Below are 16,788 nucleotides of genomic sequence, written 5' to 3' on the forward strand. Positions count from 1 at the left end.
TGGCATAATTGCCATAAAAACCCTTATAACCATATTAATTTAACCTTTTAGTACCTTTAACTTATAAAAACCAACTTTTGCAAATTTTACGATTTAATTCTTTTTACCTAATTAACTATTTAAACGCTAAAATGTCTTAATCAAATTTTAATATGACCCTAATAACGCTACAATGGCTTTGTCGACTACTGAAGCAGAATACATGGCAATTACAGAAGTAATTTGGTTAAGGGGCCTATTCAGTGAACTGGTAAGTGAAAAAGGGGCAATTGTCGTATATTGTGATAGTCAAAGTGTCATACATCTTAGCAAAGATGAAATGCATTATGAAATAACTAATCACGTAGACATTCGTTATCATTTTTTTTTCGAGAGGTGATTATTCAAAGGGATTGTAATGACCCAAAATTCACAAGCACCGAAAAAGTACATTATCGGGCCTCCATCTTAGTAAATTGAGTTCGAAAATAATTATTAGATATATTTATTAGACTAGTTGTGTGTTTAATTAGGTATTAATTGGGTGAATTTAGTTTAATTAAGAGAAATTAAGAAAAAAGGACTAAATTGATCTAGGGGTAAAAGTTGAATTATAGATTAATAAAAAAAGGATTAAAATGGCAATTAAGCCATTAATAAGAAATGAGACGGTAAAGTGATAAAAATCTTAGATTTTTATGCTTTATATATATTATTTTATTATATATTATATATTATATTATATTATATTATATTGTATTCTATTATATAAGTAAAAAAAAAAGATGACAAATGTATGGTAAATATTGAAGACATGTGTAATAGTAATAATTACATGGGTACACTTGTAATAAAAATAAATATGTGCTTAATTAATAAGTAAAAGATTTTTTTAATATATTATTAGTTAAAATAAAAGATATAAAGTAAAAGAAAGAAAGAAACAAAGAAGAAAAGAAACAGAATAGCTAGAAAAGAAGCAGGGAAAGAGACGAAAACAGGGGAAGAAAAGGGGAAAGAAAAATAAAAGGGAAAATTAAGGATTTAAAGCTTCAAGTTAATTGGTAAGCTAAATTTAGCCCTTTCCTCTTCATTTTGATATTTTAAAAGCTTTAAAACAAAATTTTGTTGAAGTTAAGTGGAGGTTATGGAAGTTCATAGGTTTTTGAACATGATTCATTTTGAACAAGTTGTTAAATTAGGGGTTTAGTTGATAGAATTTTTAGTTAGAATAGATAAAAAGAATGATTTGTGAACTAAGTTGTAAGTTTTACATAATTGGGATTAAGTTATAAAAAGCCTTAAATTAGGGTTTATGTTGAATAAATGATGAAATTGAGGGTTTATTTGATAGAGTTTCTAGTTAGAGTTGATAAAAGGATTAAATTGTGAACTAAACTATAAGTTTTGAATTTTAGGGATTAAATTGAGGAAAATTCGAAATTAGTGAAAAATGCTGAAAAATTAGTAGATAAATTTGGATTTAGAAGGAATTTGAATAGAAATAGAGTGTGAATTAAATTAGAAAAATAAATAAGCTTAGTTAGAATTAAATTGGGAATAAGTAGGAATTGAATAAAAATATTATTATTATTGTTAATATAATTATTATTATTTTAATGATTATAATTAAAAGTGAAAATAATTATTATTTTCGTAGCTAACAAGGAAAACGAGGCATCAGCATCTAAAGGAAAAGAAAAGATCGTTGAGGAGTAAACGCGTATTCCGGGTTTGTATTACTATAACTTAATCTATTTAATAAATGCTATATTGAAATTGTATTCATGAGACATTTAAAGGAAGGTAAGTATTAACATTTGAAATTAAGTAAGAATATGTGTATATTGAATTATATGTGAATTGAAATAATAGATGGTTTGTATTGATTGAATATTTGAAATTATTGTGGAAATGAATTCGAAATAGGAAAAGTAAAATAATACCCTATTAACTTATCAGACTAGATTGGATACAAATGGCATGCCATAGGATTTGTGATGTGATGAGGAGATTTGTAGATCGGCCGAGAAGATGACTATGTTATTAAATGCTTCGGTTTATCCGAAGAGGCATTAAATGCCTTATTGGTGTGTTTGGGAGGTTATGATATACTGGTGTGTTATGGAGGATTTAAATTATTCCGGGTGTGTTTAGGTTGGATATTTTGGTGTGTTTGGGTGGAATCCGCGTATCTGTCGGAGTCCGAGCCTTGTTAATAGGGTAAATAATTGAAATGGAAATTTGAAAATGAGATTAGTTGATTTGACACTATTGAAAAATATGATAAAGAATGTATGATATAAATTATGAATTGATTTAGTATGTAAATATTTAAATATATAAATTTAAGATTTATGGAATGATATATGAATATTTATATTTAGTTTAAAGTGATTTTTTTTAAAGACTATGGTCAATATTTGAAATTTTATTATTATTAAATAGTTTAATTTATAGTAATACCACTGAGTATAAAATACTCAGCGTACGGTTGTTTCCGTGCGCAAGTTGAAAAGGGGTTAGTGTCTCGGTTCAGCATCCAGGACAATCCCGACTCCGACATAAAGATTTTGGTGATGTTTTCTTCCTTTAAGAGAAAGTGGCATGTACATAGGATTTATAATAGTTATTTTGGCATGTTATATAGTTTTGTTGTAAAGTAAGATATTATGTGTTTTGATGATTATATTAGAAAAATGGTATAAGTTTTTTTTTAGCATTGGTATCAAGTTGAAATGGCTTAGTTAGTTTTATGTGTTAATTAGAAATGATAATAGGATTTTATTTACTTAAGTTGTTATGTCTATATGTCAAGTAGGATAAGTTGTTATGTCTACATGTCAAGTAGGATTAAGTATATAAATGCCTTGGTTGAAATACTGAAATTGGGTTGGTTATGTTTGAAATTTTGCAAGGGGTTTAATGTAAAAATAAGTTGAAATGCTGCCGAAATTTTTTAAAAAAAATGAATGAAATCAATTAGTACAAATTTATAACAATTTATGAAGTATTTTAATATGTTGGTTATTTATTTAGAATTATTTGTAAATTGTTTGATATGTCCGGTAATGCCTCGTAACCCTGTTCCGGCGACGGTTTGGGGTTAGGGGTGTTACAGGGATGTTTATACTCTTAAAATTGGCACAGAACACAATCTGACCAATATGTTGACAAAGAGCCGTCAAGTCTCAAAGTTCGAGCATTGCTTGGACTTGGTAAGTATCTGATGAAGAATCAATTATGCCCGTAACAAGGCTTGGCAAGGGAGTTGGTCCAAATACAAGTCAATGTGAAGATTTGTCGGAGAATGCCTCTTATTTTAACCAAAGTTTATTTTGGCTTTTATTCTCCTAGTTAAACTCTATTTTTAGTTTTCCACTTAAACTCTAATTAACCTAGAGTTTTTGTAGTCATATATGCTAAATAGGCCTTAGCTACTCTATTTTTTTAGATCGAAAGATTTTTGTTCTTTGTTTTGAAGTTATTTTCTTGTGGGGCTTTGGGTTTTTCTTTTCATTCTCTCCATATTTTGTACTATCTTTTATTATAGTAAAATCTCATTTTGCGTGTGGCTTTTTATCCTCTTTTAAAGAATTTTTTCATGTAAAATTTGCATGTTCAATCTTTTCAATTCTTATTTTCTTCACTTTGTTCATTGTTTAATCGAGTTTATCCCCTGCATACTTTATTTGTATATTTTTTCACTGTTTGAAAACAATAGTGTTGGAAGGGGCAAACACGAAACCCAAACATTAGATTTGAACATGTCAAAAAGTACTTAGTTAATACTTAAACTTTTTTTTGAACCTAGTAAGTATTTGAACTTGTATTTCGTCGCACACTTTGGTACCTCCCCACTAATATTGTTAGTTTGTGTTGATGTGGCACTGTCAACCAATCATATGGTGACACGTGATAGCCTCTCATCATGACACGTAGAAGATATAAAATAAAAATAAAAATATTAAAAATATATAAATTAATAAAAAATATATTTTTTCATATAAAAAATGAACCTAAACCAAATGTTGTCTAGATTCATTTAGACAACCATTTGTCCATATGTTTTTTTATACACATTTATAACTTTATAAATTTGTAATTTTTTTATATTTATGGATTTTTATAAATTTATAATGTTTTAAATTTTAAAAACATATATGTTTATATGTTTTCAAAATATTTTATGCTTTTTTATATTTTTAATTGTATATATTTTTATAAATTTATTTGTTTTAATTTATATATTTCATATATTTTGTAAAATAACAATAACATAAAAATGATAATTTATAAAAAAACTAAAAATATATAATAAAAAATTAACCAAGTTCATTCTTGATGAAAAAATATTTTATATTTCTTAATTTTAAAATAATAATATAAAAAACCTAATATTTTATTAAAAACTAAAAACATATAAACTTAATAAAAAAATTAATTTTGAATGAATCAGATAGTAGTCTAGATTCAAATTCAAGATGAATATTAACCGTTTTCTAGTATATATTCAAGATTCTTTTTGGTGTTATTATTTTCTTTAGAAAAACCAAAATTTCTGATTAACCCGAAAAGGAAATATTTTCCAGACAAAAAAAAACAAAAATAAAATCTATAAATAAACAAATATTCCATGAACATCGCAACTCACCCTTAGACTCAAATATGTCAACCCTTAAGATCACTAAAAAGCACCACAGACATCTAAACAACCCTTTCCCTTCCACACCAACATCTCTCCCCTTCATTCAAGGTAACCTCTTCATCAATTCCCAAACACTACCTCCCAACCAAAATTCCCCTCTTGGCAAGGATTTTCAGCTTCTTTGGAGCACCCAAAATGGTGGGTATCTCTCAATTTCTCACCTTTCACACCCTTCAAAGTCATTATGGTCCACTATCCCTGGACAAGCATTTATATCAGCAGCCATGGCTGAAACAGAGGTGGAAGAAAGCAGGGGATCTTTTGCTATCAAAGATAGAGATGTTCACTTGGTTTGTTATCATCAGAGTATTGAAAATATTATTTTGATCAATCAATTTGATGACTTTCAACTTGATTATTTGGATTTAGATCACCTTAAAACGAATTCCAAATTTGCAGATTCCCCTGTTTTGATTATAACAGGGCATATTTTCAGCAAAAGGACAAAGAAATGGCTTCAAAGTTCAAGCATTTATAGGTCTGCTTCAGCAAGGTATTGGGTTTTGTTTGATCAAAAGGAAAATAACCAAATTGGATTCAAAGTCAAAATTGGACAACCAAAATTTCAGCTTCATCATCACCCCAAAGCTTCACCTTCAACATCATTAGGAAGGTACCGCCGTTTAAGGAGGAAACTAAGGCGGCAACGAAAATGGAAACTTGGATGGTGTTGGTTCCTTACAAGGACAAAAGGGTTGTCCATAAATTCTTCATCAGAGGAGGAACTAGGAGAATCCAATGTTGTAGAAACTGCCTTAGAATTCAATAGGGTTTGTTTAACCTATGCAAGTGAAAGAAACGAGAGATTTTTTGGTTTTGGTGAGCAATTTTCTCACATGGATTTTAAGGGTAAAAGGGTACCTATTTTTGTTCAAGAACAAGGTATTGGAAGAGGAGATCAACCTATTACTTTTGCTGCTAACTTGGTTAGCTATAGGTAAGATTGCTTTGCTATTAATCATTTAAAAGGTTTAGGCTTTTAATTCTCAAAAATGAAATTTCTTTGTTGTAGAGCTGGTGGAGACTGGAGCACTACTTATGCTCCTTCACCTTTCTATATGACATCCAAAATGAGGTCTCTTTACTTGGAAGAATACAACTATTCTGTATTCGATCTTACTCAACATGATAGGGTCCAATTACAGGTATGTTTCAATACAGTTCATCATGAAACTGTACTCTATTTGCTTATGAAACAAGTGATACTGAATCTTGTGTGTGCTTGAGGTTAATGAATGTTATAAAGCTGTTAAGGAATTAGATTGTTTTGAGGCTCATTCGGATTTTAAAACATGAAGTTTTCTATTTTCTGTATGTTGGAGCTTGCAGATACATGGAAATGGAATGCAAGGGAGGATACTACATGGAAACTCGCCTTTGGAGATCATTGAACACTTCACGGAAGCCATTGGAAGGCCTCCCGAGCTTCCTGAATGGGTGATATCTGGTGCAGTAGTTGGCATGCAAGGGGGTACAGAAACTGTACGCCGTGTTTGGGATAAACTGAGAACTTATAAGGTTCCCATTTCAGCATTTTGGTTGCAGGTAATGCACTTGCCTTTGTTCAATACTGAAACTGACAGAAAACCACAATTATGGTATGAGATGATTTGAAAAGAAAACTTTGGTCTGTTCAAAGAAACATTATTAAAATTAGAACTCTAAATACAAGTTTTCTGTCAGTTTGATTTGAAGCTTTTGTGTTGTAGGATTGGGTGGGGCAAAGGGAAACCTTTATCGGATCACAATTATGGTGGAACTGGGAAGTGGATGTAACAAGGTATCCTGGATGGCAACAGTTGGTTAAAGATCTTAGCAAACACTACATCAAAGTGATGACATACTGCAATCCTTGTTTAGCACTGGTGCTTCTTTGCTTCCTTTTGGCAAAGCCATAGCTATGATTAAGCTAAATATGCACACTTATCTTTTATAAAGCACTACACTGTAGTTTGATAACTGATATAAAGCTTGAAGCCTTATTTGAGACTTTATCTTCGTTTTACAGATGGATGAGAAGCCAAACAAAAGGCGAAATCTCTTTGAGGAAGCGAAAGAGCTAGACATTTTGGTGAAAGATGATCATGGAGAACCATACATGGTTCCAAATACAGCGTTTGATGTAGGAATGCTGGACTTGACTCACCCACTCACTGCAAATTGGTTCAAGCAAATTTTACAGGAAATGGTGGATGATGGAGTTCGAGGATGGATGGCTGATTTTGGTGAAGGTCTGCCTGTGGATGCTGTACTCTATTCAGGTTTCAATCTCAACTGCTTTTGAACTAGTCTTCTTATATTGAAGCATAAGTAAGCTATACATTTACCAGTCCACTCTATATGCTCTATCATTTTTGGTGGCAATGACTTCAATCATCTCCAAGCTAGTTTGTCATCTCAAAACTAAACTACAATGTTTCAAGATTTTAGTTGGCTATCGTTTCCCATGGTGACTTCCAGAAATGTCATTAGATCACACCATAGGAAATTTCCCTTCAATTTTAATAACAAGCATAGTAAATGGTCCTTTTGCAAAGTGTTATAGCCATTCTGTGGTCAACATCCTCAAATCAATTGCGTTCTTTCTTGTAGTAAACATGAAAGTTTGTCGTCAGGAAATTGCTTGTATAATCTCCTCAGCAGGCCAGATGTTTACATGATGCTTTTTTTCTGGTAAAAGTATGATGGAGGCCCCTGTATTGGGACTCAAATTACATTTTGCCCCCTCTACTAAAACAATGTGCAAATTAGTCTCTCTATGTTTGATCAAAGAGCAAAGTGGTACTTCTGTTAAAAATTTTATCCATTTTTATTATTCAAAATTGTCCTGTGCATTAGCGTGATGTACATGTGGTTCATCAACCATACTAGCTTTTAATAGTACAAGTGGATGAAAATTTTAACAGAAAGGACTATTTTGCTCTTTGATTTAACATATAAGGACTAATTTCCTCTTTTTTCGAGTAAAGGGGGTGAAATACAATCTTAATCCTAGTACAGGGGCCTCGTGGTACTTTTACTGTTACTTTCCTCTTTTCCTAGCCCCTCTCCTCTCCTTTATTCCTACTGTTTTCCTGTTGAACTATATCAATAAGGATATACTCATTCATTTCAGGTGAAGATCCTATTGCTGCTCATAACAGATATCCAGAACTATGGGCTCAAATAAATCGAGAATTTGTGGAAGAATGGAAAAGTCATTGCACGGGAAAGGAAAGAGAAGATCCCCAAGAGGACTTGGTCTTCTTCATGAGGGCTGGTTTCAGGGATAGTCCAAAATGGGGAATGCTGTTTTGGGAAGGGGACCAAATGGTAAGCTGGCAAGCTAATGATGGTATAAAGAGTTCTGTTGTTGCCCTATTGAGCAGTGGACTTTCCGGTTATGCTTTTAACCATAGTGATATCGGAGGCTATTGTACCATGAACTTACCTTTTATTAGGTACTGTCGAACTGAAGAGTTGCTTTTGAGATGGATGGAGCTAAATGCATTCACCATAATTTTCCGTACTCATGAGGTAAGTCAAAGTCCATCCTGAAATATCGAAACACGATATTGTTAGTAACTGATATCAATGTTTCTTCTGGTAGGGAAACAAGCCTTGGTGCAACAGTCAATTTTACTCCAATGACAAAACGTTATCACATTTTGCACGCTTTGCTAAAGTGTACAAAGCTTGGAAGTTTTACAGAGTCGAACTCGTAAAGGTAAATGCCAGAAACAAGCAAGTTATATGTGCAATGATGCAACAAGCAACATATGTAATGATCTAACAAACCTCTTGCTGTCTTCGTTGTACACAAAACAAATAGGAAGCGGCTCGAAAGGGATCACCTGTCTGCCGTCACCTATTTCTTCACTACCCAAATGACGAGAGGGTTCAAAGCTTAAGTTACGAGCAGTTCTTGGTAGGCAGTGAGATCCTAGTGGTTCCTGTTCTTCACAAAGGTAAGAAAAATGTCAAAGTTCATTTCCCAGTAGGAGAAACTTGTAGTTGGCAACATATTTGGACCGGAAAATCATACCAAAAACAAGGTTGTCAAGCTTGGGTTGAAGCTCCATTAGGCTATCCTGCTGTATTTGTTAAGGTTGGCTCTATAGTCGGAGAAACTTTTCTAAGAAACCTGAAAAATTTTGATATTTTGTAAGCCGCTGTTGAAACTCGTTGTAATTTGTATATATATGCCGTCTATTTTCATTCTATAAATTCAAAACAAAGAAAAAGCATAAATGTAAACCCCAATGGCATATTCTCTAAGTGGGGTCACTTTACACGAAATGGAAATAAAGAATCCAGGTTATTCATTTAAGGTCAAATTGTGCTGTTAGACCCTGTACTTTGAATGTAAGTTGTGGGTTTAATTTGAGTCTATACTTTTTAAGTTAGTTAATTTCGAATTTTGAAATTTTAGTTCTAACCAAATGGTAGAAATTCTTCTTTTAGAAATGTATTATGCATAAAGTTGTAGATTTAATACATGTTTGCTGAGTTGAGGTTTTTTTTTTTTGAGTAATATATAGGAAGAGTAAGCTGACATGTAAGTCTCCCTAAAATAGAAAATTATTGTTTTAGTCCCCCGAAGTTTATAAAAGCTTAAATTAATATATGAAAAAATTATAGTTTGGCCCCCAAAGTGCTAAAATTTTGATTTAGTCTTTTTGAAAATCATAAAGATATAAGTCAATACAATAATGAAAATGCACTTTAGCTCTCAATAAAATATATAACTTAATCTTGGTCCCGTTAAAAAGTTTTTGGCTTTGCTCCTGCTGACATAGTATTACACATGCAATAATATATTTACCGCATCAAATTTGAAAATATTATAACTTAATGAATTTAATAGCTACAATTTGGTCAAAATTAAAATTTTAAAATTCTAAAAGTACAGAATTGAAAATGACTAAAATCGAAATATATAGAGATTAAATTCACAACTTACGCATAGTACAAGGACCAATAGTAAAATTTAACCTTTATTTAAATATTTCGTATAGTTAACCCTATAAGAAATGTCTTAGATGTTTGAATTCATACAAGAATGAATCACATACAAAACTTGAAATACAAAGTGAATGTTTTCACCAAACTACATGTATCACCACCACTTTGCCTAACATCAAAAACCTTGTTTAATTTCTATTTCTTAGTATTCTTACAATATCATTTTATCACTCAACATTCACTGCAAACACCGTACGAACAGAATATTGAGCAGCAGACCATGTTATAGACCCAAAGTTATATCCACTTGAAGCCTCACTGCCATCAAATAACACTTTGAAAGAAACCCTCTTTACATTCTCTAAAAATGTGATCTTTTTGGGTATAACCTTCACTTTCATTCCCATGGGAGCTTGCACAGTGGAAGTATATGTCACATTTGGGTGTCCAACATTTGTAACACTTCTTTTAATAGTTAAGAACCCTATGCTTTTTTCTAGTTTACTTATGGAGATTGATGGATAATTGATGTTGGAAATGAGATCATCAGAGGATTTCGTTGGACATTTGAACTTCGTTTTCGACATGGAACGTATCGTTTTCTCTGGGGATCGGTTATAACAAAGGAATCTTAGGTAATCCTCGGTTGTTGTTTCGAAGACTAATCCCGGATTAAGGGCTTTAACTGGACTTATTTCTCCAACTCCCATCTCGTGCGGGGTGGCAAAAGAAGCCGAACCGTTCGTCACTGGTTTCCTCATGTTATCATACACAGTTGCTGCATTAGGACAAACATTAGTCTCAATCATGAATATCATGCATTGATTTTAACATAAAAGTATGTAATGTTACCGGTTGTCATTAGTGCCGATCTGATCATGGAAGAAGTCCATTTAGGATGTACTGATTTAACCAATGCTGAAGCCCCTGTTACATGTGGACAAGCCATTGATGTTCCGGATTCTAGGGCATATCCGCCCGGTTTCACGCCATCCGAGGCACTCTCTTCTTCGTCTTTTGGAGTTATTGCACCTAAAATGGCAACTCCTGGTGCCATTATATCAGGCTAAAGGAAAGGGAAAAAAAACCTCATGTTTATTTCAAGCTTTTCAGTATTGATGAGGGGAAAATTACAATGGAAGCCCCCGTATAAGGTGTTAGATTGCATTTTACCCCTTTTACTCAAAAAATGAGCAAATTAATCCCTGTACGTCAGATTAAAATGTAAATTGTTCATCCTATTAGAAATTCCATCTATTTTTATTGTTAAAAACTAGTCGCTGTGCATCAGTATGAGATACACGTGACATGCCAATGTCATTGTTTGGTTATTCTATTAACGACACTAATTTTTAACAGTACAAATGGATAAAAATTTCAACAAAAATGACCAATTTACTTTTTGGTCTAAAATATAGGGACTAATTTACGCATTTTTCAAGTAAAGAAAGAAAAATGCAATCTGACCCTAATACAAGGGCCTTCATGGTACTTTTGCCTATTGATATGATACAGAAATATATATATGTGTGTGTACCTTGAGAATGTTTTCTGTTAGTACACTAGGACCTCTTGATGAAAAATATGCTACCACGGGTGCTGGTTTAATTCCTGGAATTTCAACTGTAGGAAGAATAATTGCAGATGGGTTCCTATCATAACATAAATGGGAGAAAAAAAAAACAACTTAGGACTATCAAAACATGCCTTGTTCTTCAAGGCATTAAAAAACAACAACTTAGGACTATCAAAACATGCCTTGTTCTTCAAGGCATATTCAAAAAACTAAAATCATGGTCTTACTTGTTAGAGTTGATGTACTTGAGAATTTTATATCCTATAGTAGTTCCAACTTCAGTGAATGGAAATGGTCCTGAATCAAATGGAGCACTTTCATCATTTTCATTGATCAATATCAATCCTTTAGCTTTGGCATCTTCGGCTACGAGTTTCTTGATTGTCCTCGACACGACAGGGAAACCGTCGAAACAAACAATTATCTTCCCTTTCACCTTTTCCGGATCTAATGATCCAGGATAGCAACTCCTGCAATGTAACACAAAGCAAAATTCCATTGCAACAATGGCTACCAATCAAACATATTAACTCAAACAATGTTTTTTACCTTGCTTCTGGTATTGGACTGTACTTAGCAGCAATGTCCTTTCCATATGCAAGTGGATATGTCTCGGTTCGAGTGAGGTTCGAAAAATTAATGGCAGACCCCTTTCAGCACAACATAATCAAAATCAAAATGTTTTCTATATATATATATACACACACACACACACACAAACACATGGAGCGTCTTACTTGAAAGATTCTTCCATTTCCTAAAAGCACCTTAGAGTGAAAACCCCTATCAATATTAGAAGCTGCCACAGTGAAAATCCATGGTGCTGCATTTGTAACAGTGAAAGGATCAGGTCCTTCATTGCCACCTGAACAGGCCACCATGACCCCCATTTGTTCTGCATGAAATGCTCCAATGGCAATAGGATCTTTCAAGAAGTTAGGTTGGAGGAAAGCACTCGTCCCGATAGAAATGGAGATGATATCGACACCGTCTTTAACGGCATCGTCGATTGCCTTTAATATGGTGGAACCGGGACAACCGTCTTCGGAACATACCTTATAGGCTGCAATCCTAAAAAAGGGTGAACCACCCCTAGCAGTACCTTGAGCCAAGCCATGGTAACTAGCGTTGGCTACTATGGCACCAGCTGCAATAGAAGCAGTGTGAGTTCCATGGCCAACAGTGTCCCTTGGAGATTTGTCAACTCTCATTTGTGTTGTGTTGTTTCCATTAGATGCGTGCATTACATTGTAGTATCTTGCCCCTATCAACTTCCTGGAATCACAAGACATATATATATATCGTCAACAATAATTTCAAAGCTTATTTTATCAAATAAATATGTATGTATGTATGTATGTAAGTATGTATGACCTATTACAATCAGACTTTTTGAAGTCTGGTCCCTCCATGCAAACTCCTTTCCATCTTTTAGGTATTTCTCCCATTCCTTCATCTTTGAAACTTGGAGACTCGGCCCAAATTCCTGAAATAAAATCAAATTTAATAATAAACCTAAACCTGTGTATTCAAATAATTTTATGTGCTCGAGGATTGCTACTATATTATCAATTATCTATGAAATTATAAAAATGTAAAACTAGTTTTTTTTTTCACATATATATATTTGAACTTCAACATGCAGTTTGCATAATTCTTTAGTTATCTTTCAACATACTATGTTCAATTATAAGAAGTGTAATCTATACTATATATAATGTCTTTGATTAAATTAATGACACATATTAACCGAATTTTAAAGTATATAATATGAAAATCATCAACTTTGAATCCAAAACATCTTAAATATCTCAATTTTCCCTTTCAATAGCAAAATTATGTTAAATTTTTATGTCAATTTCTTATAAATTTGTTACATAGAATTATTCACCCATGTCGTGAGTGTGTTATAATCTAGTGTTATTAATATGATTAATTAGAGTCAGAGTCAAATTTCCAATTGTTAAGGGATTTCAGTCTCTTTTAAAAGAAGCCTTTAAGGTGTTTGTTCTTGCGAAGTTGATGAACCCTTCAACACGTTTGATATTTGTCCCGAATTAAAATTTTGTCTCCTAACTTTATTAAGAGCCATGCAGGGTTTACGGAGTAAGAGCCCCTTGTCAAATTGAATCATGCACAGCTTACGGTCACCTACCATAAAATGGTGGCTATATGCCATTGGCAGGGTTTGAACTCAAACCCTAAATGGCATTCGACAAAACACTCCCACCTCATAAATTTTGTGTAAATCTCAACAAAATTAGAAAATAAAATCTTAATTTAAGATAAATCAAACAAACATCTCACTCATTCTTATATTATTACTTTTTGGCCTAAAATCCTATAGATTAAGATCTGTAATAAGGGATTGCCCTCCACTTTGTGGTTTGTTGATTTGAGTTTATAACACACCATGTAAAAGTGATTATCACATCAACCCTTTTAAACCCAAAAAAGTTTGTCATTTTCATAAATAAAGTGCTAAATTTAGTGAAAATGCTTTATTTTCGAATGCATTCCAAACAAATAATGAACCCCTCAAAAAAATTATGATTAAGGGAATATTTTTAGGGATTCTTTTGCTCAATCATGACCATTACTTTTAGAAATGGTAGATTAATTAAAGTTTTTTTGTTTTATTCTTAATGAAAGTATAAATTTAAATTTTAAAATGCGGTCGAAGTAAGATGTGTTAATAAGATGGAGTTGGGATATTTATATAAAATATACATGTTTAAAGTAAGTTCGGTTTACTTTCTACAAGGTATTTTTAAACTTGAAATAATTTTGGTCATCAAAATTTAGGAGAAATAAAATAAGTTAAATGTTTAATTTGCATTAAATTTTATAAGTATTTAAGTTTATTTTTTACCTAATTAATATTTAAATACTATTTATACTTAAATATTGCAATTATTAAGCTTTATTTTTATCAAATTAAAATCTAGATATTACTCTGAAATAGTTTTCCAAATTAAACTAAAAATGGTACTAAAAGTATCATTAAATTTTTATGAATCCTATAAAAGAAATCAATTTTTAACAAAAAAAAACACTTTGAAAATTTTTGGACGACCCAAACATAAATTTTTCCTTTTTAAAAAAACACTAATTAATTAAGCCCATCAACTTAACTGACATGACATGTCAACAATTAATTAAAATTTTAAAGTAAAAAATTCTGAAAAAAAAATTAAAAAATATAAAATTTTATTTTTAATAATTAATTGTTGATGTGGCCTACACATGGATTGTCATGTTAACAAAAGTTGACAAATGTTAACTTTTTTATCTATTTTGGGGTGTTTTGACAAACAACCCTAGTTTAAGGGCTAAAAATTAAATGAATAGCTAAAATAATTTTTTTTATAAAGCTGAAGGGCCGAACAAATCATTATACATATTTAATCAATAAGTGTAGTTTATTAGTAAAAGCACCTCTATGGCCCCTCTCAATTTTGATATTGAGCAAATTGGTCCATTTCAAAAAAATTATAGCAATTCAATCCCTATCAATTTTCCATCAAATGCACATAATTTTGGCATAATAATAAAAAAATTTCAAAAATTTAATATCTCTAAATTAAAGTAGAATTGAATTTTAAAATTTAAAAGAATACACAAAACTTTCGTAAATTTAAACCAACAATAATCAAACATGATGAAGATTAACTAAAATGGGGAATTATTAGTCTTCAATAAAGTATGAGAAAAAATAAATGCAATCTCTATGTATTGATTAGTGTGTGTGTGTGTGTGTGTGTGTTTTTCCTTTCTGTAAAGTGCCTCACATGCTTGTAAAGTTTCAATCAATTTTTTCATTTTAAAAGTTTCATTATGTCTAATATAAATAGAAAAAAGAAAAGTGAAGGTACCTGTATCGATCATGCCAATAATGACATCATAAGTAGATTTATGAGGCAGATATGATCCATGATTCAACTTAGGGTTTGAGTTGTCGTCTAAGAAATCCCACGATCGTGTTGTATGTAACTGAAGAATTGAATCGGGAAAAACCGATACCACCCCATTTCGTCCTGTTTTCACATTTACATTATTGATCTACTTTTTTTAAGAAAATCACAATTATAAACATATATGCGATCAACTATAACGTAAAATACAAAGCATAAATAAATGGTGAGATTGGAGGTATAGGCATCTCCAAATTTGAAGAAGAAACAAAATAGCAGAAGTAAATAAGGACAAAAGGTAAAACATAGCAAGCCAGACAAGTGACAGCTATATACATATATATATTAGAAAAGGTAAAGGCTAAAAGGGGGGACTCACCAGACAACTCAGAAGCTTCATCATCAGTAAGCATTGCAGAGAATCCTCTCAATGCATGATTATAATGATTTGTAATTGAAATCCTTTCTCTTTCCTCCCTACCCGAAAAAGTAACCAAAAATATTTCAGTAGATGAATGAATGAATGAATGAATGAACGGTCATGAGTGACTGATCATGTAATGAAACCTTGGAATTACTGTGGACAGTAATTGCGGATGATCTGATTCTGCAGTTTCACCAGCTGAGCTTCCCATGTATACAACATAATGCTACAAACACAGCACCCACAACTATCAAATATGACATTATATGTATACACATTTCAGTGCAGAGACAGAACATAACATACCTTCGGGGTTTGGATTGATGCAGCTGAAGAGATGATGAGAAAAAAAGACAAGAGTTGCAGCAGATAAGACATTATGGTAATGGTGTTGGTTGTGGATTTTGCAAGGATGAATTCAGTGTATTTATAGGGACTGTGTGAGAGCTTTTTGGCACATGGAAACTTGAGCTGTGAGGAAAGCATCTTTGATATTATTCTTATGTGGGATTGTTTTTTTACACAACTGTTTGCTTGTTCCAATTAAACTAAATAAATGAAGAGTAAGAAAATTAAATTTAAAACTAACAGTGCTGAGTAGTAAGGTCATAATAAGTGCTTGAAATAATGAAACAACTACTAAGTTTTGTTTGGTTTCCAAGAAAATCTGGAGAACATTCTTTCTCTTCTTCTTTCCACAAATAACAAGAATTTTCCCTGCCATTTTGGAACTCTGTGCTGCTTCCAATCATATCCCTTTATGGTGGACAAGTCAATAGGATTTCCTATCCACACAAGACAAGGGGTCGAGATAAAATTAAAATATGTTGGGAGGCCTAAAAAGGATTAAATTGAACTTTTTAGATTTACGAGGAACTAAAAGAGCAGTTAGACCAAATGACCAAGTAGGGCAAGACCCTCACCCTCCATTTGCCCTTAGATACAGATATATGTATGGTACATATACATTTATTTTTATTTAAACTTTTCTCTATGTCTATGTATTTATCAGCATGTGTATGTGAGCAACAACAAAAATATATTAACTTATGATTTCATTATTTTTAGGGGATTAGACATATTTCTTTTCATTCTTAAGGTCAAAGTACAATCTTACTATATATATTAACATGTAATTTTATTATCTATAAAAGGACTAAATGACAATTGTTCCATTTTGGGAAGATAGACTACTTAAATTAAATATCAAATTAAATTAAATATCAAATTTTAGCATAATAAA

At 31.9% G+C, this 16,788-nt stretch overlaps 2 protein-coding genes and 1 long non-coding RNA gene across 3 annotated transcripts; 2 read left to right on the top strand and 1 right to left on the bottom strand.

The window, feature by feature from the left end:
• Positions 1–2,489: 2,489 nt before the first annotated feature.
• On the top strand, positions 2,490–3,564 carry LOC121225489 (uncharacterized). The gene is made up of 2 exons (XR_005923368.1): positions 2,490–2,555; positions 3,130–3,564. It is a non-coding gene; the product is annotated as an uncharacterized lncRNA (long non-coding RNA).
• Positions 3,565–4,507: 943 nt separating this feature from the next.
• Positions 4,508–8,996, top strand: LOC107935482 (sulfoquinovosidase). The gene is made up of 8 exons (XM_016868096.2): positions 4,508–5,624; positions 5,700–5,832; positions 6,017–6,232; positions 6,397–6,552; positions 6,696–6,948; positions 7,803–8,203; positions 8,277–8,393; positions 8,499–8,996. The coding sequence occupies exons 1-8, from the start codon at positions 4,648–4,650 to the stop codon at positions 8,832–8,834; spliced, it is 2,589 nt and encodes an 862-aa protein (XP_016723585.2). The 5' UTR covers positions 4,508–4,647; the 3' UTR covers positions 8,835–8,996.
• Positions 8,997–9,647: 651 nt separating this feature from the next.
• On the bottom strand, positions 9,648–16,333 carry LOC107935549 (CO(2)-response secreted protease). The gene is made up of 11 exons (XM_016868178.2): positions 15,852–16,333; positions 15,689–15,771; positions 15,501–15,598; positions 15,083–15,244; positions 12,582–12,693; positions 11,945–12,482; positions 11,757–11,857; positions 11,435–11,677; positions 11,169–11,283; positions 10,484–10,697; positions 9,648–10,409 (listed from the first exon to the last, which is right to left on the bottom strand). The coding sequence occupies exons 1-11, from the start codon at positions 16,029–16,031 to the stop codon at positions 9,859–9,861; spliced, it is 2,397 nt and encodes a 798-aa protein (XP_016723667.2). The 5' UTR covers positions 16,032–16,333; the 3' UTR covers positions 9,648–9,858.
• Positions 16,334–16,788: the final 455 nt, after the last annotated feature.

The sequence above is a fragment of the Gossypium hirsutum genome, chromosome D13 (assembly GCF_007990345.1).
Source record: "Gossypium hirsutum isolate 1008001.06 chromosome D13, Gossypium_hirsutum_v2.1, whole genome shotgun sequence".
Classification (NCBI taxonomy): Eukaryota; Viridiplantae; Streptophyta; class Magnoliopsida; order Malvales; family Malvaceae; genus Gossypium; species Gossypium hirsutum.

Excerpts from the sequence above, each read along its gene's own strand:
- LOC107935482 (XM_016868096.2), top strand. The coding sequence starts at position 4,648 with ATGTCAACCCTTAAGATCACTAAAAAGCACCACAGACATCTAAACAAC. Across the intron at positions 6,949-7,802 it reads GGATGCTGTACTCTATTCAG|GTGAAGATCCTATTGCTGCT; the intron begins GTTTCAATCTCA and ends CATTCATTTCAG. Across the intron at positions 8,204-8,276 it reads TAATTTTCCGTACTCATGAG|GGAAACAAGCCTTGGTGCAA; the intron begins GTAAGTCAAAGT and ends TTCTTCTGGTAG.
- LOC107935549 (XM_016868178.2), bottom strand. The coding sequence starts at position 16,031 with ATGCTTTCCTCACAGCTCAAGTTTCCATGTGCCAAAAAGCTCTCACAC. Across the intron at positions 15,245-15,500 it reads TGAAGCTTCTGAGTTGTCTG|GACGAAATGGGGTGGTATCG; the intron begins GTGAGTCCCCCC and ends ATGTGAAAACAG. Across the intron at positions 11,284-11,434 it reads AAGTACATCAACTCTAACAA|GAACCCATCTGCAATTATTC; the intron begins GTAAGACCATGA and ends ATGTTATGATAG.